General features: G+C 36.0%; 3 protein-coding genes across 15 annotated transcripts in view; 1 reads left to right on the top strand and 2 right to left on the bottom strand.

Moving 5' to 3' along the window:
* The window catches only part of Dek (protein), a 15,339-nt gene extending 12,380 nt beyond the window's left edge, over window positions 1-2,959 (bottom strand). The window contains exons 1-3 of one of the 2 annotated variants that reach the window (XM_022058346.2): window positions 2,856-2,959; window positions 2,160-2,409; window positions 384-553 (exon numbers count right to left, since the gene is read on the bottom strand). In XM_022058346.2, the coding sequence (XP_021914038.2) occupies window positions 384-553; window positions 2,160-2,409; window positions 2,856-2,933 (498 nt within the window). In that variant the 5' untranslated portion in view covers window positions 2,934-2,959. Of the gene's footprint in view, window positions 1-383; window positions 554-2,159; window positions 2,410-2,596; window positions 2,796-2,855 lie in introns of those variants that run through there. The other variant, XM_022058349.2, reaches the window with a different exon arrangement.
* Window positions 1-7,624, top strand: part of eIF2alpha (eukaryotic translation initiation factor 2 subunit alpha) — a 21,403-nt gene extending 13,779 nt beyond the window's left edge. Inside the window, exons 1-6 of one of the 5 annotated variants that reach the window (XM_087342843.1) lie at window positions 2,900-2,998; window positions 3,653-3,911; window positions 4,035-4,263; window positions 4,521-4,753; window positions 5,561-5,676; window positions 7,285-7,624. In XM_087342843.1, the coding sequence (XP_087198969.1) occupies window positions 3,674-3,911; window positions 4,035-4,263; window positions 4,521-4,753; window positions 5,561-5,676; window positions 7,285-7,467 (999 nt within the window). In that variant the 5' untranslated portion in view covers window positions 2,900-2,998; window positions 3,653-3,673 and the 3' untranslated portion in view covers window positions 7,468-7,624. Of the gene's footprint in view, window positions 1-2,899; window positions 2,999-3,257; window positions 3,543-3,652; window positions 3,912-4,034; window positions 4,264-4,520; window positions 4,754-5,560; window positions 5,677-7,284 lie in introns of those variants that run through there. The other 4 variants (XM_087342840.1, XM_087342841.1, XM_087342842.1 and 1 more) reach the window with 4 other exon arrangements.
* The window catches only part of LOC110827067 (NAD(P)H oxidoreductase RTN4IP1, mitochondrial), a 24,045-nt gene continuing 11,789 nt past the window's right edge, over window positions 4,258-16,513 (bottom strand). For 3 of the 8 annotated variants that reach the window (XM_022058350.2, XM_022058353.2, XM_022058351.2), the window contains exons 8-10: window positions 15,289-15,463; window positions 12,135-12,316; window positions 4,258-4,467 (exon numbers count right to left, since the gene is read on the bottom strand). In XM_022058350.2, coding sequence (XP_021914042.1) covers window positions 4,401-4,467; window positions 12,135-12,316; window positions 15,289-15,463 — 424 coding nt within the window. In that variant the 3' untranslated portion in view covers window positions 4,258-4,400. Of the gene's footprint in view, window positions 4,468-5,951; window positions 10,249-12,130; window positions 12,317-13,362; window positions 13,476-15,288; window positions 15,464-16,513 lie in introns of those variants that run through there. The other 5 variants (XM_087342838.1, XM_087342839.1, XR_015533647.1 and 2 more) reach the window with 4 other exon arrangements.

The following is a 16,513-nucleotide window of genomic DNA, read 5'->3' on the forward strand; positions in this document are numbered from 1 at the left end:
TATTCAATACAAATCTTGTGCAAAATGAAAAAGATCTTGAAAGAAACATGAAGTTTTTAATTTAACTTGCTTGATATCTGTTATCTTTGTACCACTCCTAGAATGTCAAAATAGCCTCTAATTTTCCTACAGCATTGTTAAATAATCCTTTCAATATGAATGGTATTTATTAAAACACTACATTAGAGGAAACATTAATGACACAATAGTCACGGCAAAATGTAAATAGATCAGGTTTCATTATGGCTGGAATAAAAGGAAGTCAGGCTTACATAGAATACTGGTAATGTTCCAGCTCAAGCCAAATGCTTCTCAAGCTACATCTGGTGACATTCTAGAACTTTCAGGCTGTGCAGACCTCTAGCTCACTACAACAAACTTACTTGTAGAACAGCATCAATGCGAGGAATATCACCGAGTGCAGTACCCTTTCCTTCTGGAATTTCAATCAAAACAGCATCTTTAGGTTCGGACTTAAATTCTTCTGTAAATCGTTGAACCTTTTTCCTTTCTCGAGTGCCAGAAAGTTGAAGAGGTTGATCGAGCAATGGAACTGTCAACAAATTAACAGATCGACCAAAATGGTTTCTGTCCAGCACACTTCCTGTGTCACAGGAACAGTTCACCAGACAAGGTAATGCCAATTTATTTGGCACATGAGAGATGTGCCTAAACTCAATCCAGCATGTTAAAGAATGAGATGCCTGGTAGTGCCTGACAATGAACACTCACAGTACACGTGAAAAGACATCCCTGCACTTTGACTATTAAAGACAACTGGACTGGCATGAGTAGGTTACAATATGACCTACATGAGATAATGTATAGTCACAGTAATATTGTATATTTATTAATCCAATCAAAAAGGAATACACTGCAACCATAAATATTTTACTATGGATTCATTACATCTAACCATCCTGTATTTTGCTAATTTTTTTGATAATCTTTTAAACACTTTTCTTCTAGTCTCTGTATCCAGACCAGCTCTGGGGTCCACCCAACCTCCTATCCAATGGGTACCACAGGTCACTACACTGGGGAAAGCAGTCAGGACAGAACAATGACCAACCTCAATATAGTCAAGAACGAGCAGGAGCTAACACCCCCCCCCCCCCCCCCCAAATGCCACATAGTGGAGCAGCTTTACTTATTTCAAAATTAACCTCATTTATCAACTCCTGGCATTCCAAATCCCATTCTGATTTCCAATTCCTTAGCTTATTCCAAAGATCTGATTCAAGTAAAAGCCTTATATACCATTCTGTAACATGTTGATTTCTTGTGGTTGACCTGTTGACTTCCCACCCAACTTACAAACTGAAGGGCCACTGCTCATCAGCTGTCCATCAACACTTACTCAATAATTACCCTTTACATGTGTTGACTGCCTGCTCTATATGAATTTGCATTGAGGAACCTGTATAACAGGACCAGACTACCTATTACCAATTAATTAAAAATTGAATAATACTAATCCATACAAATTTAATAAGCAGACCTTATCAAACTTCATCATGAAATATGAATTCAGAATTTTAAATATTTACACTGAAAATGTAAAACAGTTACTCGTGCCATATCACGGAATATTTTCTTTTATATCCAAATCCCTGCCCACTTATGATATCATGGTATATTTCTAAAGAACTGCACAAGGCTTACTATTCATCAGAAACTTACAATGAATATCACGCATGATTATCAAACAACAAAACAGAGAAATTTTATCAAAATTAGCATGATTTCAAAATGAAAGCAAAACTATTGGTTTGTTTAAAAAATTTAACAGGCAAAACGCATCATATAAAACAAAGCAATATTTTGTGCAAGTACAACAAAACTAAAACACCCAACTACCACAGTAAATGCTAAGTAAGCTTTACTGGGGTGGAAAGTTAAAACAATGCAGATGAAGTGCAAGGCCTCATAGCAAATTAGTGTACAGTATCGTAACCAATTCTATTAAGTACACATGTTCAAGACAAATCTTTAAGATTCTTAAACAGTATAGAAATAAATAAAGTTCATTAAACTGTATTCTTCCCATAATATAAGTGTAATTATACAGAAACCATAATTATTTTGTTAACATACACATTCTGGTAAAATATAAGTATAGTGATATTACTATAAACAGAAACAACAATTTCATATACCTTTTCCTTCACCACTACTCTTTCTGTCTTCTCCATCCACATCATCATCATCATCATCTTCATCCTCTTCTTCTTCTTCTTCTTCTTCCTCCTCTTCCTCCTCCTCCTCCTCTTCGTGTTTCTCTTCCCACTTTACATCTTTTGCTTTCGCTTTCTTCTTTGGAGGTTCCTTTTCCTCATTTTCACTAGTTCCCTTTTCATCTCCTTCATTATTATCAACTTTGTCTGCAACCTTTACATCCTCCTCCACCTGAATAAAATAAAATTTGTTTACACCTCACACCATACGATAAACTCTGCATCAATATACCAGTAAATTGCCGACTTCCCGGCTATATAAACGCAAAAATTTAATTTATATTACACACTGATCTCATACAGTACTTATCATTGTTTTAACAATGTACAGGAACATGAAAAAAAGATCTTATACATACTAAACGACTCGATGCTACGGGACGCCTCATCTTAACTCACCACTCACTAATACACGACACACAGGTACGCGTTCCCGCGTTTTCAAACATCAACAACTATGTCCCCGCCTACGCCATCTTGGTCTACATCAACCCCAACCCAACATGGAAAACACTAATGCAAAACTTTTCATAAAAACATCAGTACATGCTTTCACGACCTGTAGAAAGCATAGCCTTTAAATTAAAAACTGCACCAATTGCTCCTATAAAAACATACCTTCGTCTCCTCGGATTTTGTACTATCTTTGTCAGTCGACATCTTATGGCTCACACTCCTTTGCAATATGGCGGGCATCTGCTGGCGCTACGAGAGGAACCAATGGAATTAAAGAAATTTGTTCCCGCCGTATATCATCATTGGTAGGCTATATTTTGACCTCAAAAAATTGAAATTTATTTCATTTATAATGTTATAATCTTTAATGTAAGTACAATGATCTTAAAATTTGTTTCTGAATTTAATGTTTAGCTTCGCAAAGTTACATATACCATGTACGCCACAGAGATCATTTATTCAAAGCGCGAGAGACGTAGTAGGTTTGGACAGAAGTAATGACTAGAAGGACTTCATTGCACCCCCATAACGTTCGTTGTGTTCAACAATATTAATTTACCTCTCCAACTTTCAAAGCTAATTCTTGCTGAATTTTCTTACTTTTTTTTTAAGTATCTTAGACGTAAAATCCGAAGGCATACGTTACATGCTCGAAAGCTTCTACGCGTACCACAATGCACAGATAATCGTACAATGCAGATTACGGTGTAGGGGTTTAATGTGTGGTGACATCTGTTTTATACCCTGTTATATACAGCATATGTGGTAGTTATTATTGCTTCAGTAAGATATATAATTTGTTCCATCAAGTCTCTTATTTCAATATACTTAATGCCATTTGTTTACTAGGTCTGTAACATTTATGCTGCACTGTATCTACGGTAAATAGCCCTAACCTTCAAAGCTATGTAGGTTATGTATAGTACCTGCTCACACGTGTGATTTTTCTTTTTCATCAGGTGAAGACTTGTTAAAGCACCATGCCGCTGTCGTGTCGATTTTACAAAGAGAAGTATCCTGAAGTTGAAGACGTGGTAATGGTAAATGTGCGGAGTATAGCAGAAATGGGAGCATACGTCCATTTATTGGAATATAATAACATAGAAGGCATGATTCTTCTGTCCGAACTCTCTCGCAGACGAATTCGGTCAATAAATAAACTGATTAGAGTGGGTAAAACGGAACCAGTGGTTGTGATTAGAGTGGACAAAGAAAAAGGTATTGTACTTAATCATAAAAATTCCATTGTACATTTGGATTGTTCAATTCTGGGTTTGCAGAGATGTGTTATTACAGATTCGTTACTTACTTGCTTGTCTCATGGATATTTTTAATTGTCAGGTTACATTGATTTAAGCAAGCGTAGAGTGTCAGCAGAGGATGTTGAGAAATGTACGGAGAGATTTGCTAAGGCAAAGGCTGTTAACTCCATCCTCCGCCACGTGGCTGAACTTTTAAATTATGAATCAGATGATCAGCTTGAAGATCTGTATCAGAAAACTGCCTGGCATTTTGAGGAAAAGTACAAGAAGAAGGCATCTGCATATGATTTTTTCAAACAAGCTGTTTTGTAAGAATATTTATTGTCTTTTTATACAACTTTATAAATGTTACTATGAAAGACTGTATTTGTATCTATAAGGTCTGCATTATTATAAATACAGACAATTACAGTTATCTAAGAAAAAGTTATTTATTTGGCATGTATTATATACTAGTTTTACTCAATGTATACTTCTTGCCTGTGGTTATGCTTTTTAGCAGCCGCTGGGATCTGGAAAAGAAAACAACAATAATAATACATATTTGTTATTTAATTCCTACCAGGGATCCTTCAATCCTTGCAGAATGTGGTTTAGATGACACAACAAAGGAAGTTTTATTGAACAACATCAAACGAAAGCTGACTTCACAGGCTGTAAAAATACGAGCAGACATTGAAGTGGCATGTTATGGCTATGAGGGTATTGATGCTGTGAAAACTGCTCTTAGAACAGGCTTGGCTTGCTCAACTGAAGAACTGCCAATCAAGATCAATCTCATAGCTCCACCTCTTTATGGTAATATATGATGCAAAATGGTCATTGAGGGTCAGACTGTTACTAGATTCTGTTCTTTGAAGCTCCATGTAGTTCCAGAATGACCAAACTGATGTGATCATATTTCATGTACTCTGCCTGAAATTCATGATTATCATTGTGGATCCAAATTCCACTATGCTGCATGTCAGCATGGTAATATTAATTAACCTTTTTGGAACCAAATACAAATGGAAAAGTGTACTGCAGCTAGAAGTACAGAGTTTCCAACTGCATGTATCATTGGTCATGATATTCATTTATCCCAGGTGTGAACTTACTGCTTACAGAGCTAATTAACAGTACAGAACTATGCTCCATAGTTACAAATTTAAAATCAGAACCCTGACGATGGGGACAGAGTTCGTTCCCGAAATGTTGGTTTACTACAGTAACCAGTTGACATGGCTGATTGCCCAAGATTTTATTGAGTATAAATACTAATCAACCTAATTAGTTACTTCTTTGCAGTTTTATACATATACACCATACTAAAAAATGTGTCAGTTAAAAGTTACAGATCTTAATGATATGTATTTCATTATGTAATGATAGTGTTATGTACAGTTTTTTTTAAATCATAAAGATCAATTTGAACTGTATGTAACATAGGGGTTAAATGGACCAAAATGAAATTGTCATAACAGTTTTTAGTGTAAATTACCCTTTTACTTCCAAATGTTAATTAATAGATAAAACATGGAGATGGATAAGTCACTCCATTTCTCATTCTCTGTATCCACAGAAATGGTAAGCATTTACTATGAAGTTCTAATAATTCTTTTTTAGTCATGACCACTTCCACACCTGAGAAACAGGATGGCTTAAAGGCACTGACTCAAGCCATTAATATGATTGAAGACACCATTACATCTATGGGAGGAGTTTTTGCTATTCAGATGGCTGTAAGTATATGTATTGGTGAACACAGGACTAAATATTGTTATATAAATTAGGCAAGTGTGCTAGTGGCGAGCTCTTACCAGGTGTAGAGTCATGCTACATGATATCAGATATTATTGTTTATCATTTTGTCAGTTTAAGTATTTTATTTGTGGTTTATTTGACACTGTTAGTAACCCAGATTATGTAGCACTGAATATTAGGATGATTAATGAATTGGAAAGGATGTGGAAGGAAGTAATCATGGCCTGTTTTAAGGAACTTTCCCAGCATTTACCTGAAAGGACTGAGGAAAACCACTTCAGTTGGTATAGGTGGTCTCTTGGCTCAGATTTGAATCCAGGACCTCCCAAATATGAAGGAAGAGTGCTAACCACTTAGCCATAACATTCAGTCACTTTGTTAACCCTTTGCTCCTCCTAACATGGTAGAATTAAGCAAAATTAAAGGGCCCTTCATCTTCAAATATAGTAACCTCATTTAAAGTGGAAGTATACAGAAAACAAATGGGCTGATAGGTCTACACATTAATACATTAAATGAAACGGGCAAATGTTAATGTTTGTAAAGAAGTAAGTGCAGTGAGCGGAAAGTACAAAATAAATTCTGACAAACCATTCATTACTTTTACTTCATCCACTAAACATCATTTTAGACCAACATAATTGTGCATTGATGAAATGTGGCTGTATGTGTAGAACTCTATAGGGAAAGTGCTTTATTTTAATCATAACCAAGATTATTGTATTTTTGTTTATTGTCTGCTTTTAGTAACTTAAAATAGTCCATAATTGCTTTCTATATATCCCTCCCAGCTGAACATTCATAATCATACTGTCATTTGTCAATCCTTTATCTATACAGTGGGGTTTATTTCATCCTTACTGGTAGGTAAATTTACACATTCTCAGCTCATCATCTCTGTATTTTGATTATGTTGGTGTTTACAACATCCATCACTGCAGTGTATTATCATAATAGGTAGATGGTAAGGAGCTGATGCCTTGCTTTGACATATGTAGGCCACCCTTTAGGGACAAGTCTCTTAAATACAGTTTTAGCTTGTTTTATCTTCATATGATGTAAGCTGTGGGTATATTTTTTAGAATGTGGCTACTTGGAAGAGTTGAGATGAAAGAATTATACCAGTATTAAATATACAAATTACATTTAATTTTGCTTGTATGCCTAAAATATCATGCTTTGCAGTCATATTCTTGTGGACTAATCACAGTTTTTCTGAGGGTAGTAACCATTTTGTTTAATTTAATTTTTACATTTATGGTCACTCAGTGTAATGCCTCTTTCCCAGTGGGTAATGTGGGAGCAGAGTAAAGTTGAACAATCTACACTCCCTTTATAGACCCAGTTCAGTGTTGCTTAAGGTCAAGGACATATACATGAGGAAGAGGCATTGCAGTGATTGATGTTATATATCAGAGATGTGTGATCACTCCTCACATTGACCTTCATGATGGAAACAAATCCAGTCTCCAAAACAATGGTTTTATTACTCAACACTGATGTGAATGTTTGTCAAGAAGACTAGTGAATCTATTCACAGTGAACTCTTCAAATCATGTTTTAATGTGTTTATGCTTTTCATGCAGCCTAAAGTTGTGACAGCAACTGATGAAGCTGAACTTGCAAGACAGATGGAGAAAGCTGAACAAGAGAATGCAGAAGTGGCAGGTGATGATGACGAGGAAGAAATTGAGGGGCAAGTGTTCAGTGCAGGAGAAGAGGGTGAAGATGGTGAAAATGGTGAAGCAGGTTCTGGAGAAGAAGATTGAAGAGGTAAAGGAAAACTACAACTGCAATGAGAATGCTGGACATTTACCAGTTTTAAATTCAAATATTGCCTCATATTTATTTCTGTTATGGAAAATTTGCTTGAATCTGTATGATATTGTTACAGAAGAAAATAAATTAACAGTAAATTGTATGAAAGCCTTTTTTTACACACAGCCTCCTCCATTACTCTGTAGTTTCTCTTTCCCACTGCTGCATTCTATACAAAAGAAAAAACATCAGAACAGACTGACTGAAAACAGAATGTTGATTTAATTAGCTATTAACTAAGTAGGATTTGAGGTTCTCATGGTGATAAGTACAAAGGTGGCTGTCTTCTAGGATGTGTTTATCAATATTTCAGAGGTCCTTGTTGCCTCCACCATCACGGTGATGAATGCTGATAAACTTCTACCAGATGAGACACCACAACCCAGACGACAACCATCTTTGACAAATTTACTCTTAGCAAAATTATTATTCTGAAGATGTCTTCTGGAATGTTTCACCATGATGGAGGCAGTAAGCTACTCTGTAAATGTTCACCATTATCTACCGGACTACACAGTGCAACATCCAAAAAGACAGCCAATTTCATGCCCATTACATGAGAACCTGAAAATTTTGCCAGTTATTATTCTGCTTGATGAAGGATGTGGTTATGAAAACAGCTTAGGGTCATTTAGGGAGATCTCGACACTTTTAACAAATTTCGCTCTAGCGACAGCTGCACTGTGGTGGCAAAGACTGTAACTGTACAGAAGATAGCCTACCATACTGTGATCAACGTGCAACTTCAAAGGAGTCTGTTTTTGTAATTCTCAACCTCGTACGGAACCCTCAAAGATGACTAGGTGAGTTTTACATACCCTAAATAGCACACGCTATAATAATTACATTCCAGATAATAATAATTCCAATGGATGCACATGACATTTATGGATTAATAGTTATTGTGGTGACAACTCGCACTTTCTAAAGGACAGCCATGCTATGTGAACTGATAAAAACTTCAACTGTGACCAGTGGTTACATCTGTATTATAATCGTGTAACTCGGGGAGGTTTCGACACAGTGTACTGGGGAGATCTTGACATGTCGAGGAATGCCTAATGGATCCATTGTGCACATGTCCGACTCCCGGTACATGGCATCTGAGGCAATCTCAAGTGTTTCTTGATCATATTAGCAGGTGCAAACCGCAAGGAAAAGTTCTGCTAATATTAGACGGACATGCATCCCATTGCAAAGATCCAGATGTGCTTGAGATAGCATCAGAATTAGGAATGCTGTGCTGTCCCCGCATAGCACCCATAAGTGTCAGCCTCTTGATGGGTTTTTTTTCAAGAGTCTTAAGCACTTTTACAATGAGGCCTGCAGAAGCTTCGTTCGCCAGCATCCAGGGAAGGGAATTACCAAGGAGGACTTTGTGACCTGTTGAAGCTGGCATGGGATAAGTCAGCAACAGTTGGTAACTTGACTAGTGGGTTTCAAAAATGTGGAATCTACCCATACAACCCTGGTGTACTGGCAGATGATGTCTTTGAGTAAGAGCTTGTGCCAGCGCTGAATGGTGGAGATCCTGTTCGTCTTGCACAAGACATTATTGACTACCCTACACTCTCATCAACTTCTACATCCTTTCAAGAATTGTCACCAGTTCCAGGGGTAAAATCCCGAAGTAACTGCTCTATTCGCAAAGGAAGGAATAAACAGGAATCGGCCTTTGTAACATCAGCAGCCTTCAGGGAAAAACTGAGAGAGAGCAGACAGAAAAGTGAAAAGCAAAATAGGCGTATTGAAATGAAGACAATTATTAGCCGCCATTCAGAGCGACAGCTCGGGACGGATGTTCCCAGCTCCTCAAGTAACATCAACCGTGATGAAAATTACTGTGTTGTGTGCAGTGCTTACTATTACAATGACAAAGCTGGTGAACAATGGGTTAAATGTCTCGGCGACTGTGGAATATGGTTTCATGAAACTTGCATGGAAAATGGAGCAGATAACCAGTTCACATGTAACGCATGTTTTTAATTTTGCATATTTACTGTTTATTGGCATTATTTTATGAATTCAAGTTGTTTCTGTTCAGTATTTACAGTCTCCAAATATTTCCCATACACATGTCGAAATCTCCCCAAACACAGGGAGAAGTCGACATTTTGCCTCCATTTTTTGTTTTGTTAATTGCACTGTTTACCTTAAACTTACCTGCTTTATTATTGTAGTACAAATAAAACATACCTCCATCAATAATATATGAAAATTTCTATTTTGAATTTTCAAAAAATATTCCTGAAGCCTAAAGTTTTTTCTTAAGGTGTCGAGATATCCCTAAATGACATGACTCTCTCTCATCCTCCAGTATTTAAATACCCCAGAAGATTATAATTTGCCTGAATGTTTCTGCCAACATACATTATAATTCATAAACATCTGTAATCCTTTCAGTACTTACATGCTGTGGGAAATCTTCCATAAAAGTACTTCAGTTTTCAGTCATAACAAAATGTATGCCCAAACAAGTCAAATGTTGAGAACACTATTAACTGATGTCACCTTAACCTACCCCAGACCAAATAATATGTGTGTAACCTGGTTCATGCCTTAATAGCCTAGGTTTGGGCCTATGTTGACCTCCAGTGTCTTACAGGAACCTACACCTTTCTTTGTTACATGGAGATTAGTAGAATTACAGTTCTTTGACTCAATTGTTCAACAACCAATTCTTCCTTGTTTACTAAGTGTCATATGCTCCACATCTACAGCCATTCTCGAATCTGTGAGAAGTTAACAAAACAAAAGGAACCACAAACAAAATAATAACACATACAATTAATATTAATAACCACTAAAAGAACATGGAATGAAAGTGTATAATGCAGTCAGAAAGGTGTGTTGTAGTCATGTGAAATAAATAATAATTTCAGTCAAACTTTTACTCTGCCAGTGAATATTTTGTCACTGACACTACATAAAATTATAGCATGCTTGTGATTGTACCCTACATTAGAAGAGAAGGTGTAAACATAAAATAATGTAACAGTCTTAACTGCAGCAATCAACATAATTGATAATAATTAAGATAAATTAATGTAAGATTTGAGGTTTTCACAGTGGTGAGTATGAAATCTTCAAGATAAATTAATGTTTATACACAATGGTATTCATAGAATTTCAAGAATAAAACCAATCAGCATAATGTCTATCCAGCAGTATGGTAGTAAGCAACAGTGTACACAAAACAAAGGAGCCATTTGTTAAACACCATCAATAACAAATTTTATTTCTACTATTTATTCTTTTACGTCCCACAGATGGATGGTGTGGTTATGCCTTTTTATTCTGGGACTTTCACTTTTTAATGTGTCCGGAGATAGGGATTAGCTCTATCTAGTGGGCCCAACTGAGTAGGAACCTGAAGACGGAGATAGAGCCTCATCTCCGAAACATCGTTTTACGTTTTTTACGTTTCATTACTAGATGATGGATAATATCCAAGTAAATTTTTATTCAATTGACTCTTCACCATCGTCAAGAAGTTTTAGATTTAATATACCATGTTTATAGATTTTACATAGAAATAGCAAACACAAAATTGATTTTTAAGTCCCACTAACTGCTAGGTCAGAGATAAAGCCCAGTTGAGGATAATAGTTATAGCAACATGCTGGGTATCAATCCCATTAACACCCTTCAGGGTAGGAAAAATGAATATGGAGTAATGATGGACAACTGCCAGGGGAAAATCATAGTGCTCAAGAGAGAGAAAAACCTGCTTTAGCGCCACTTTATCCATTACAAATCTGATATGGAATGTACCTGGGACTGAAAACAGGCCTCCACAGTGAGCAGCTGGCATCAAATTGCCTAAGTACAACATGACCAGCAGACATACCATATTGAAAGAGTTTTTTTTTTACTTGGGGCATGATGAGTTTACATGAATCATTCACAGGTTCTCAATATTCCATTTCCCTTCTGACACAATACCATATGTCATTTACAGAAGTAATATACTGCCCCCTTCGTTCAAACTACATGAACTTAAAAAGTGATAGTGGAACCACGGTTCCGGAGAATTAGACGTAAATACGTCTATACGGAAAGGAAGTTTATATATAGGCTTTATTCTAAATATTTCCTTTATACCCGCTTTACAATTGAGTAAAGTCTGATTAAGGCTTTGCTTATTTAACTTGAATTAGTTACGCTTAAGATGGGTCTGTGGTAGCTGAATGTAATGTAATGTAAAGTAATGTAATGTAATGAAATGTAAGGTAAGGTAAGGTAATGTAATGAAATGTTTTATAGGTAACAATGCTAAGTAAACAGATGACGTTTCCTTGGTAACAATAATGCCGACTAAACAATTAACATTTGCTAGGTAACAATAATGCCGAGTAAACAATTGACGTTTCCAACGTAACATATCAATACAGTTTCACTTTTTCGTTTCAGTTTTTGCCGAATGACACTGACCTGAAAATATAGACGTATTTACGTCAAAAAATGTGTATAATTTTTTTCATTTCACATTTACTGAACAATTAGTTGTCTGCCAGAACCCACAATCATAAGTAGTGTTTACACCCAGTATAGTTATTATTGGGTATCAACACTATTCTTTCTGCTGTACATGCATATGCATTCTTTATCTTCTCACCTGAATCTGATAATAGTTTTCCCAATGGCTTCAAATGATTCTGCATGCTGGAAAGCAAGTTCAGCATCCTGTGGTGCAAAAATTTTGTCTACAACAGGCTGCAAGCTTCCATCCTCCAAGAGACGAGCCAGTTGATCCAGTACAGCTGGACCCATATTATATGTCCTCCAAAAAGTGGGTCCCTAGACAGCCAATAACATACAGAATATTAAACAGAATACAATCAATACTTAATACTTCATACTAATCACCTTATGGGTCTATCCATGACTGTCTGCAATGGTTTGCCTATGAGGTAGGCAAACTATGACCATGGGGTCACTATTCTTTTACTATTATTACTGATATTCCTATTGGTGTTGTCATCTTAATTCCTACTGTTATTATTATTCTTATTTGTATTGTTAATGTTTGCTTCCCTAGCTGTGCTTCCCCACCAGACTTGCCTTTGTCAGATTGTACACCTCTGTGCCTCTACCATCCAAAGTTATCAGGACTGGGATTGCCACAAAGGAGCTTCACCATCCACAAGGTTAGGCCACTTCTGGGGACAGCCCCAAATATGATTTTTTTTAACCCTTCAGGCTTTACCACTCAGACCCTTCCCCAGAATGCCTTCTGCTTTGTTGGAGCCTGGCCCCTAGTCACATTGCCTACTGCCATGGTTTTCCTCTTTCATTTTCCCCAGACACCTGTACTTGTTCGTGTTCCTAAATATTGTAATTTACCTCATCTACCACTACAATATTCTGACAATGCACCATCCATATCTCATCCCTTTTCAAATGCCTTCCCATTTTGAAATGTAAAATTTCTGACTTGTAGGATTTGAGGTTTTCACGGCAGTGTTTTTGAAGATGGCTGTCTCCTGGGTTGTTGCGCCGTATAGTCTGACAGAAGTTTACCAACGTTTCAGAGGTCCTGCTGCCTCCATCATCAAGACTACACAGTGCAACAACCCAGGAAACAGCCATCTTGATTTCTCACTTATTCAAAACAGATTTTAAACTCTAATCTTTACAGTATTTATCAATTTGGTTTACTGCTTTTTGTAATCCAGTAGCAGTAAAGGATGTGGAACTGTACTTTTTATAATTAAATTGTTTTTAAAAATGTTAAAATATGCTGAACTACACTTCCTGAGTTTATGATGCATTTTATTTAATCATTTTACACTGTTATCAGTGTTCTCAAACTACAGCTGTCTCCAATATCTAAATGGTGATACCAAATACTGCAGCCTGTTGGTTAGTGCTCCTGCTTCATATTCTGGAAGTCTGGGGTTCAAATCTTGGCCCAGAGACCAGCTATCCTGAGGATTTCTGTGTTTTTCCTCAGTCCCTGCAGATAAATGCCAGAACAATACCTTAAAGTAAGCAACAATTATTTCTTTCCATATCCTTTCCAAATCATTAATCGTCCTATAATCTGAAACAATACTCTGAGCTACTAATAGTGCAATTAAATATTTTACTAACTAATTAACAACATGGTGGTAATGTTCTTGGAAAACATTACACACACTAAAGCTGTGACAAAAATACAATGTGTTCACTGACTAACTGAAACACAACTGTCACAGAGACATCATTTTCAGGACCTCTTACAAAACACACAAGTTGATTTTATAATTTTTCTGCAGTGTTATTAAACTCATATGAGGAAAATCTTGTAGCAGTGAGTCATGCAGTTCCAATCAGGAAGTGGGAAGTAACATTTTTGTACTGGTTTATCAGTGAATGCATTGCACTTATAAGGTTAAAATACTATGTGACACATCAACAATGAAGGCCTACTCACAAATGTGTAAGACTTAACAAAGCAATGGGACACAGTCAGTCATCAGTCAGAATTATGATTACAATAGAGGATTGTGAATTTATTCTGCTAAATAAACTTGTATTTTTGGAAGAAAAGTGAATTGAAAAGGCTTAATTATGATAATTTTTTTATTTCCCTACCTGTAGTAAGGAAGAGAGAGAAAACAAAAATTAGAATAGAGTAACAGCGATGATCATAAGTTGCAGTAACATTTACTAAAATTTTTCTTCTTCAAGTTTTTATAGATTAGGCCTTGTGCTCTGTCCCAATTCACAATTAATTTTGAAATTAAGAATCCCTTTAGATATCTTTGATGCTGGGTCAGCCCTTCACAAGGACAGAACATTCCTGTCTACAAAAGAAAATTTCTGTTCATTTTTAATACCTGAAACATAAAATAATTTCACCCTTTGTCCATTCCATCTAACACACTAGTGTGTTGGGCTATCAGCCCAGTTTTTCCAGATGTTTAAATTTCAAATGAGATTTTTATGTATTAAAAGGAACAAGGACCCTTTTAATTTTACTAAACCTTCTATGCTAGACAGCACAAAAGGTTAAATTCAGTTTCTAAAAACCCAAATAACATTAGTCTGACACATTTAAAATTTGTTTCCTTGTCAGCTGATGATAACATTTTTATTTTTATTTATTACATACTATTCAAACACTTTTACTAATTTTAATTCTTTTTCACTTCCTTCCAGATACTTCTTCAGGCACAGTCAACAACTAAAATTCGCAAATATGTACCTATTAGCTTTGTCATGTCTGTCTGTCCATAATTCTGCATGTAACTCAAAACAGATTTTCATGAAATATGGTATTATAGAGAATTAATAAAATTGTCAAAATGTTCAATTTTGGTTAAAACTAAACAATACTGGGTTCTCTACATGAAAACCTACATGAATTTCCGTACATGGAAGTGGCTGGATAAGAATACCCAGACAGGCACCTGTGGGCCAAGATTTGGATATGGGAAATCCCAAATATAAAGCAGGAGTCCTAACCATTTTGCTTTGATGTTCAGTACTTGTTGATTAGGAAAACCCCATTCTTGTCATTTAACCCTCAGGGTAAAACTACCCCCATAACTCCATGGCATAAATTTTTACTTCAGGAACTAATAGTCTCTAAGTCAACCAAGACATTTCTCACACAATGTGAAGGAATCCCCTCATGATGTCATCACTAAAGCAAACAGGCATACAAGCAGTCATGTGGGGAATGCCTGTCTCACATTTGCTATCACAATTATTAAAATTTTGCATGATATAATAATGACTGCTACAATACATTATTAATATAATTCTAGAACATATTTACTTGCCTGTATCAAACATCTGATTCGAATCCAAAATGCATAAATTGATCCAAAGAAGAACCCATATGTGTCAGATGCAATTTCTGATGTTTCTGTTGTTATGACAGAACCTCCAGGTTTACAGAATTTGAGGCAAGGTTCATATGCAACAGATCCTTCTGTGTTGAAAATAATATCAAATCTGAAATCAGTAGAATCATGAAAGGGCAGTGTGTAAAACTGGCAAACTGGAAATGGTATGTGAATGACAGGCAATTAAAACCAACACCAGTGATCATATTACATGCACAAGTAACCCTCGATTTACGCTGGGGATGCGTTCCTGGACGAACCGGCGTAAATGGGAACTCTTTTTATAATGTATATCAATGGGAAGTCAATGACATGCGTTCCCGGCACCCAAACATTGACGAGTAATATGATGATATTACATTTAAAGTTCTGAAATAACGTAAAAAAATAAAGGGTCTTTAAAAAATATATTTTATACACCTACAATCGGCAATTTGTTGGTCCCCGCGATTGACTGCGATTCTTTCATGTGATTGATGTGTACAGTCATCTCTGATGTTATGCGATAGTTGCATTCATGTAAGACGCCGACCTATAGAAAATCGCGTAGTAAAAATAACCCCGGTACCTCCGCAGAGATTAAATTAGCCCCCTGAAAGCTTAAAGCGCCAGGAACAAAACTGCATAAGAGCAAACTCGCATATGCAAAAATTTGCATTTCACAAACAGCTTTTACCGATTCATCGATCTCATTGGAGCAAATTCGCAAAATTGCAGAGATGACTGTATTTATAATTTTTATTCAAAATCAGCGATGTAAGAATTACGATTTAATATAAGAATCAGTACGAGAAATATTGTAAAACGTTAGAAATAATAGAAAAAAATATTTTGTTGTCTTTTTGACTTTCAAAAGCGGCGTTATTCTGAATCAGCGCAAATCGAGGGTTACCTGTATTTTCTTTTACATCTAGGGTTTCCTGATTGTTTTATAAGGGTATAAAACTTAGTCTCCCACCAAAGAAAAGATCCACAATTTATTGACGATATATAGGAACAGGTGATGAGGAAAATATCTGAGTCTAAAACAAAGGAAGTAACATGGACAATGAGAAAACCGCATAATGATGAGATTCGTAATTTGAATGTTTACATAACATTTTTTGGGTGATTACAAAAAATTTACCACGCAGGATGTGAAGAGCATAGATGAAACAAA

This window comes from Zootermopsis nevadensis, unplaced genomic scaffold, assembly GCF_977971745.1.
Source record: "Zootermopsis nevadensis isolate Lab colony 2312 unplaced genomic scaffold, Znev_1.0 Znev_ptg000004l, whole genome shotgun sequence".
NCBI classification, from domain to species: Eukaryota; Metazoa; Arthropoda; class Insecta; order Blattodea; family Termopsidae; genus Zootermopsis; species Zootermopsis nevadensis.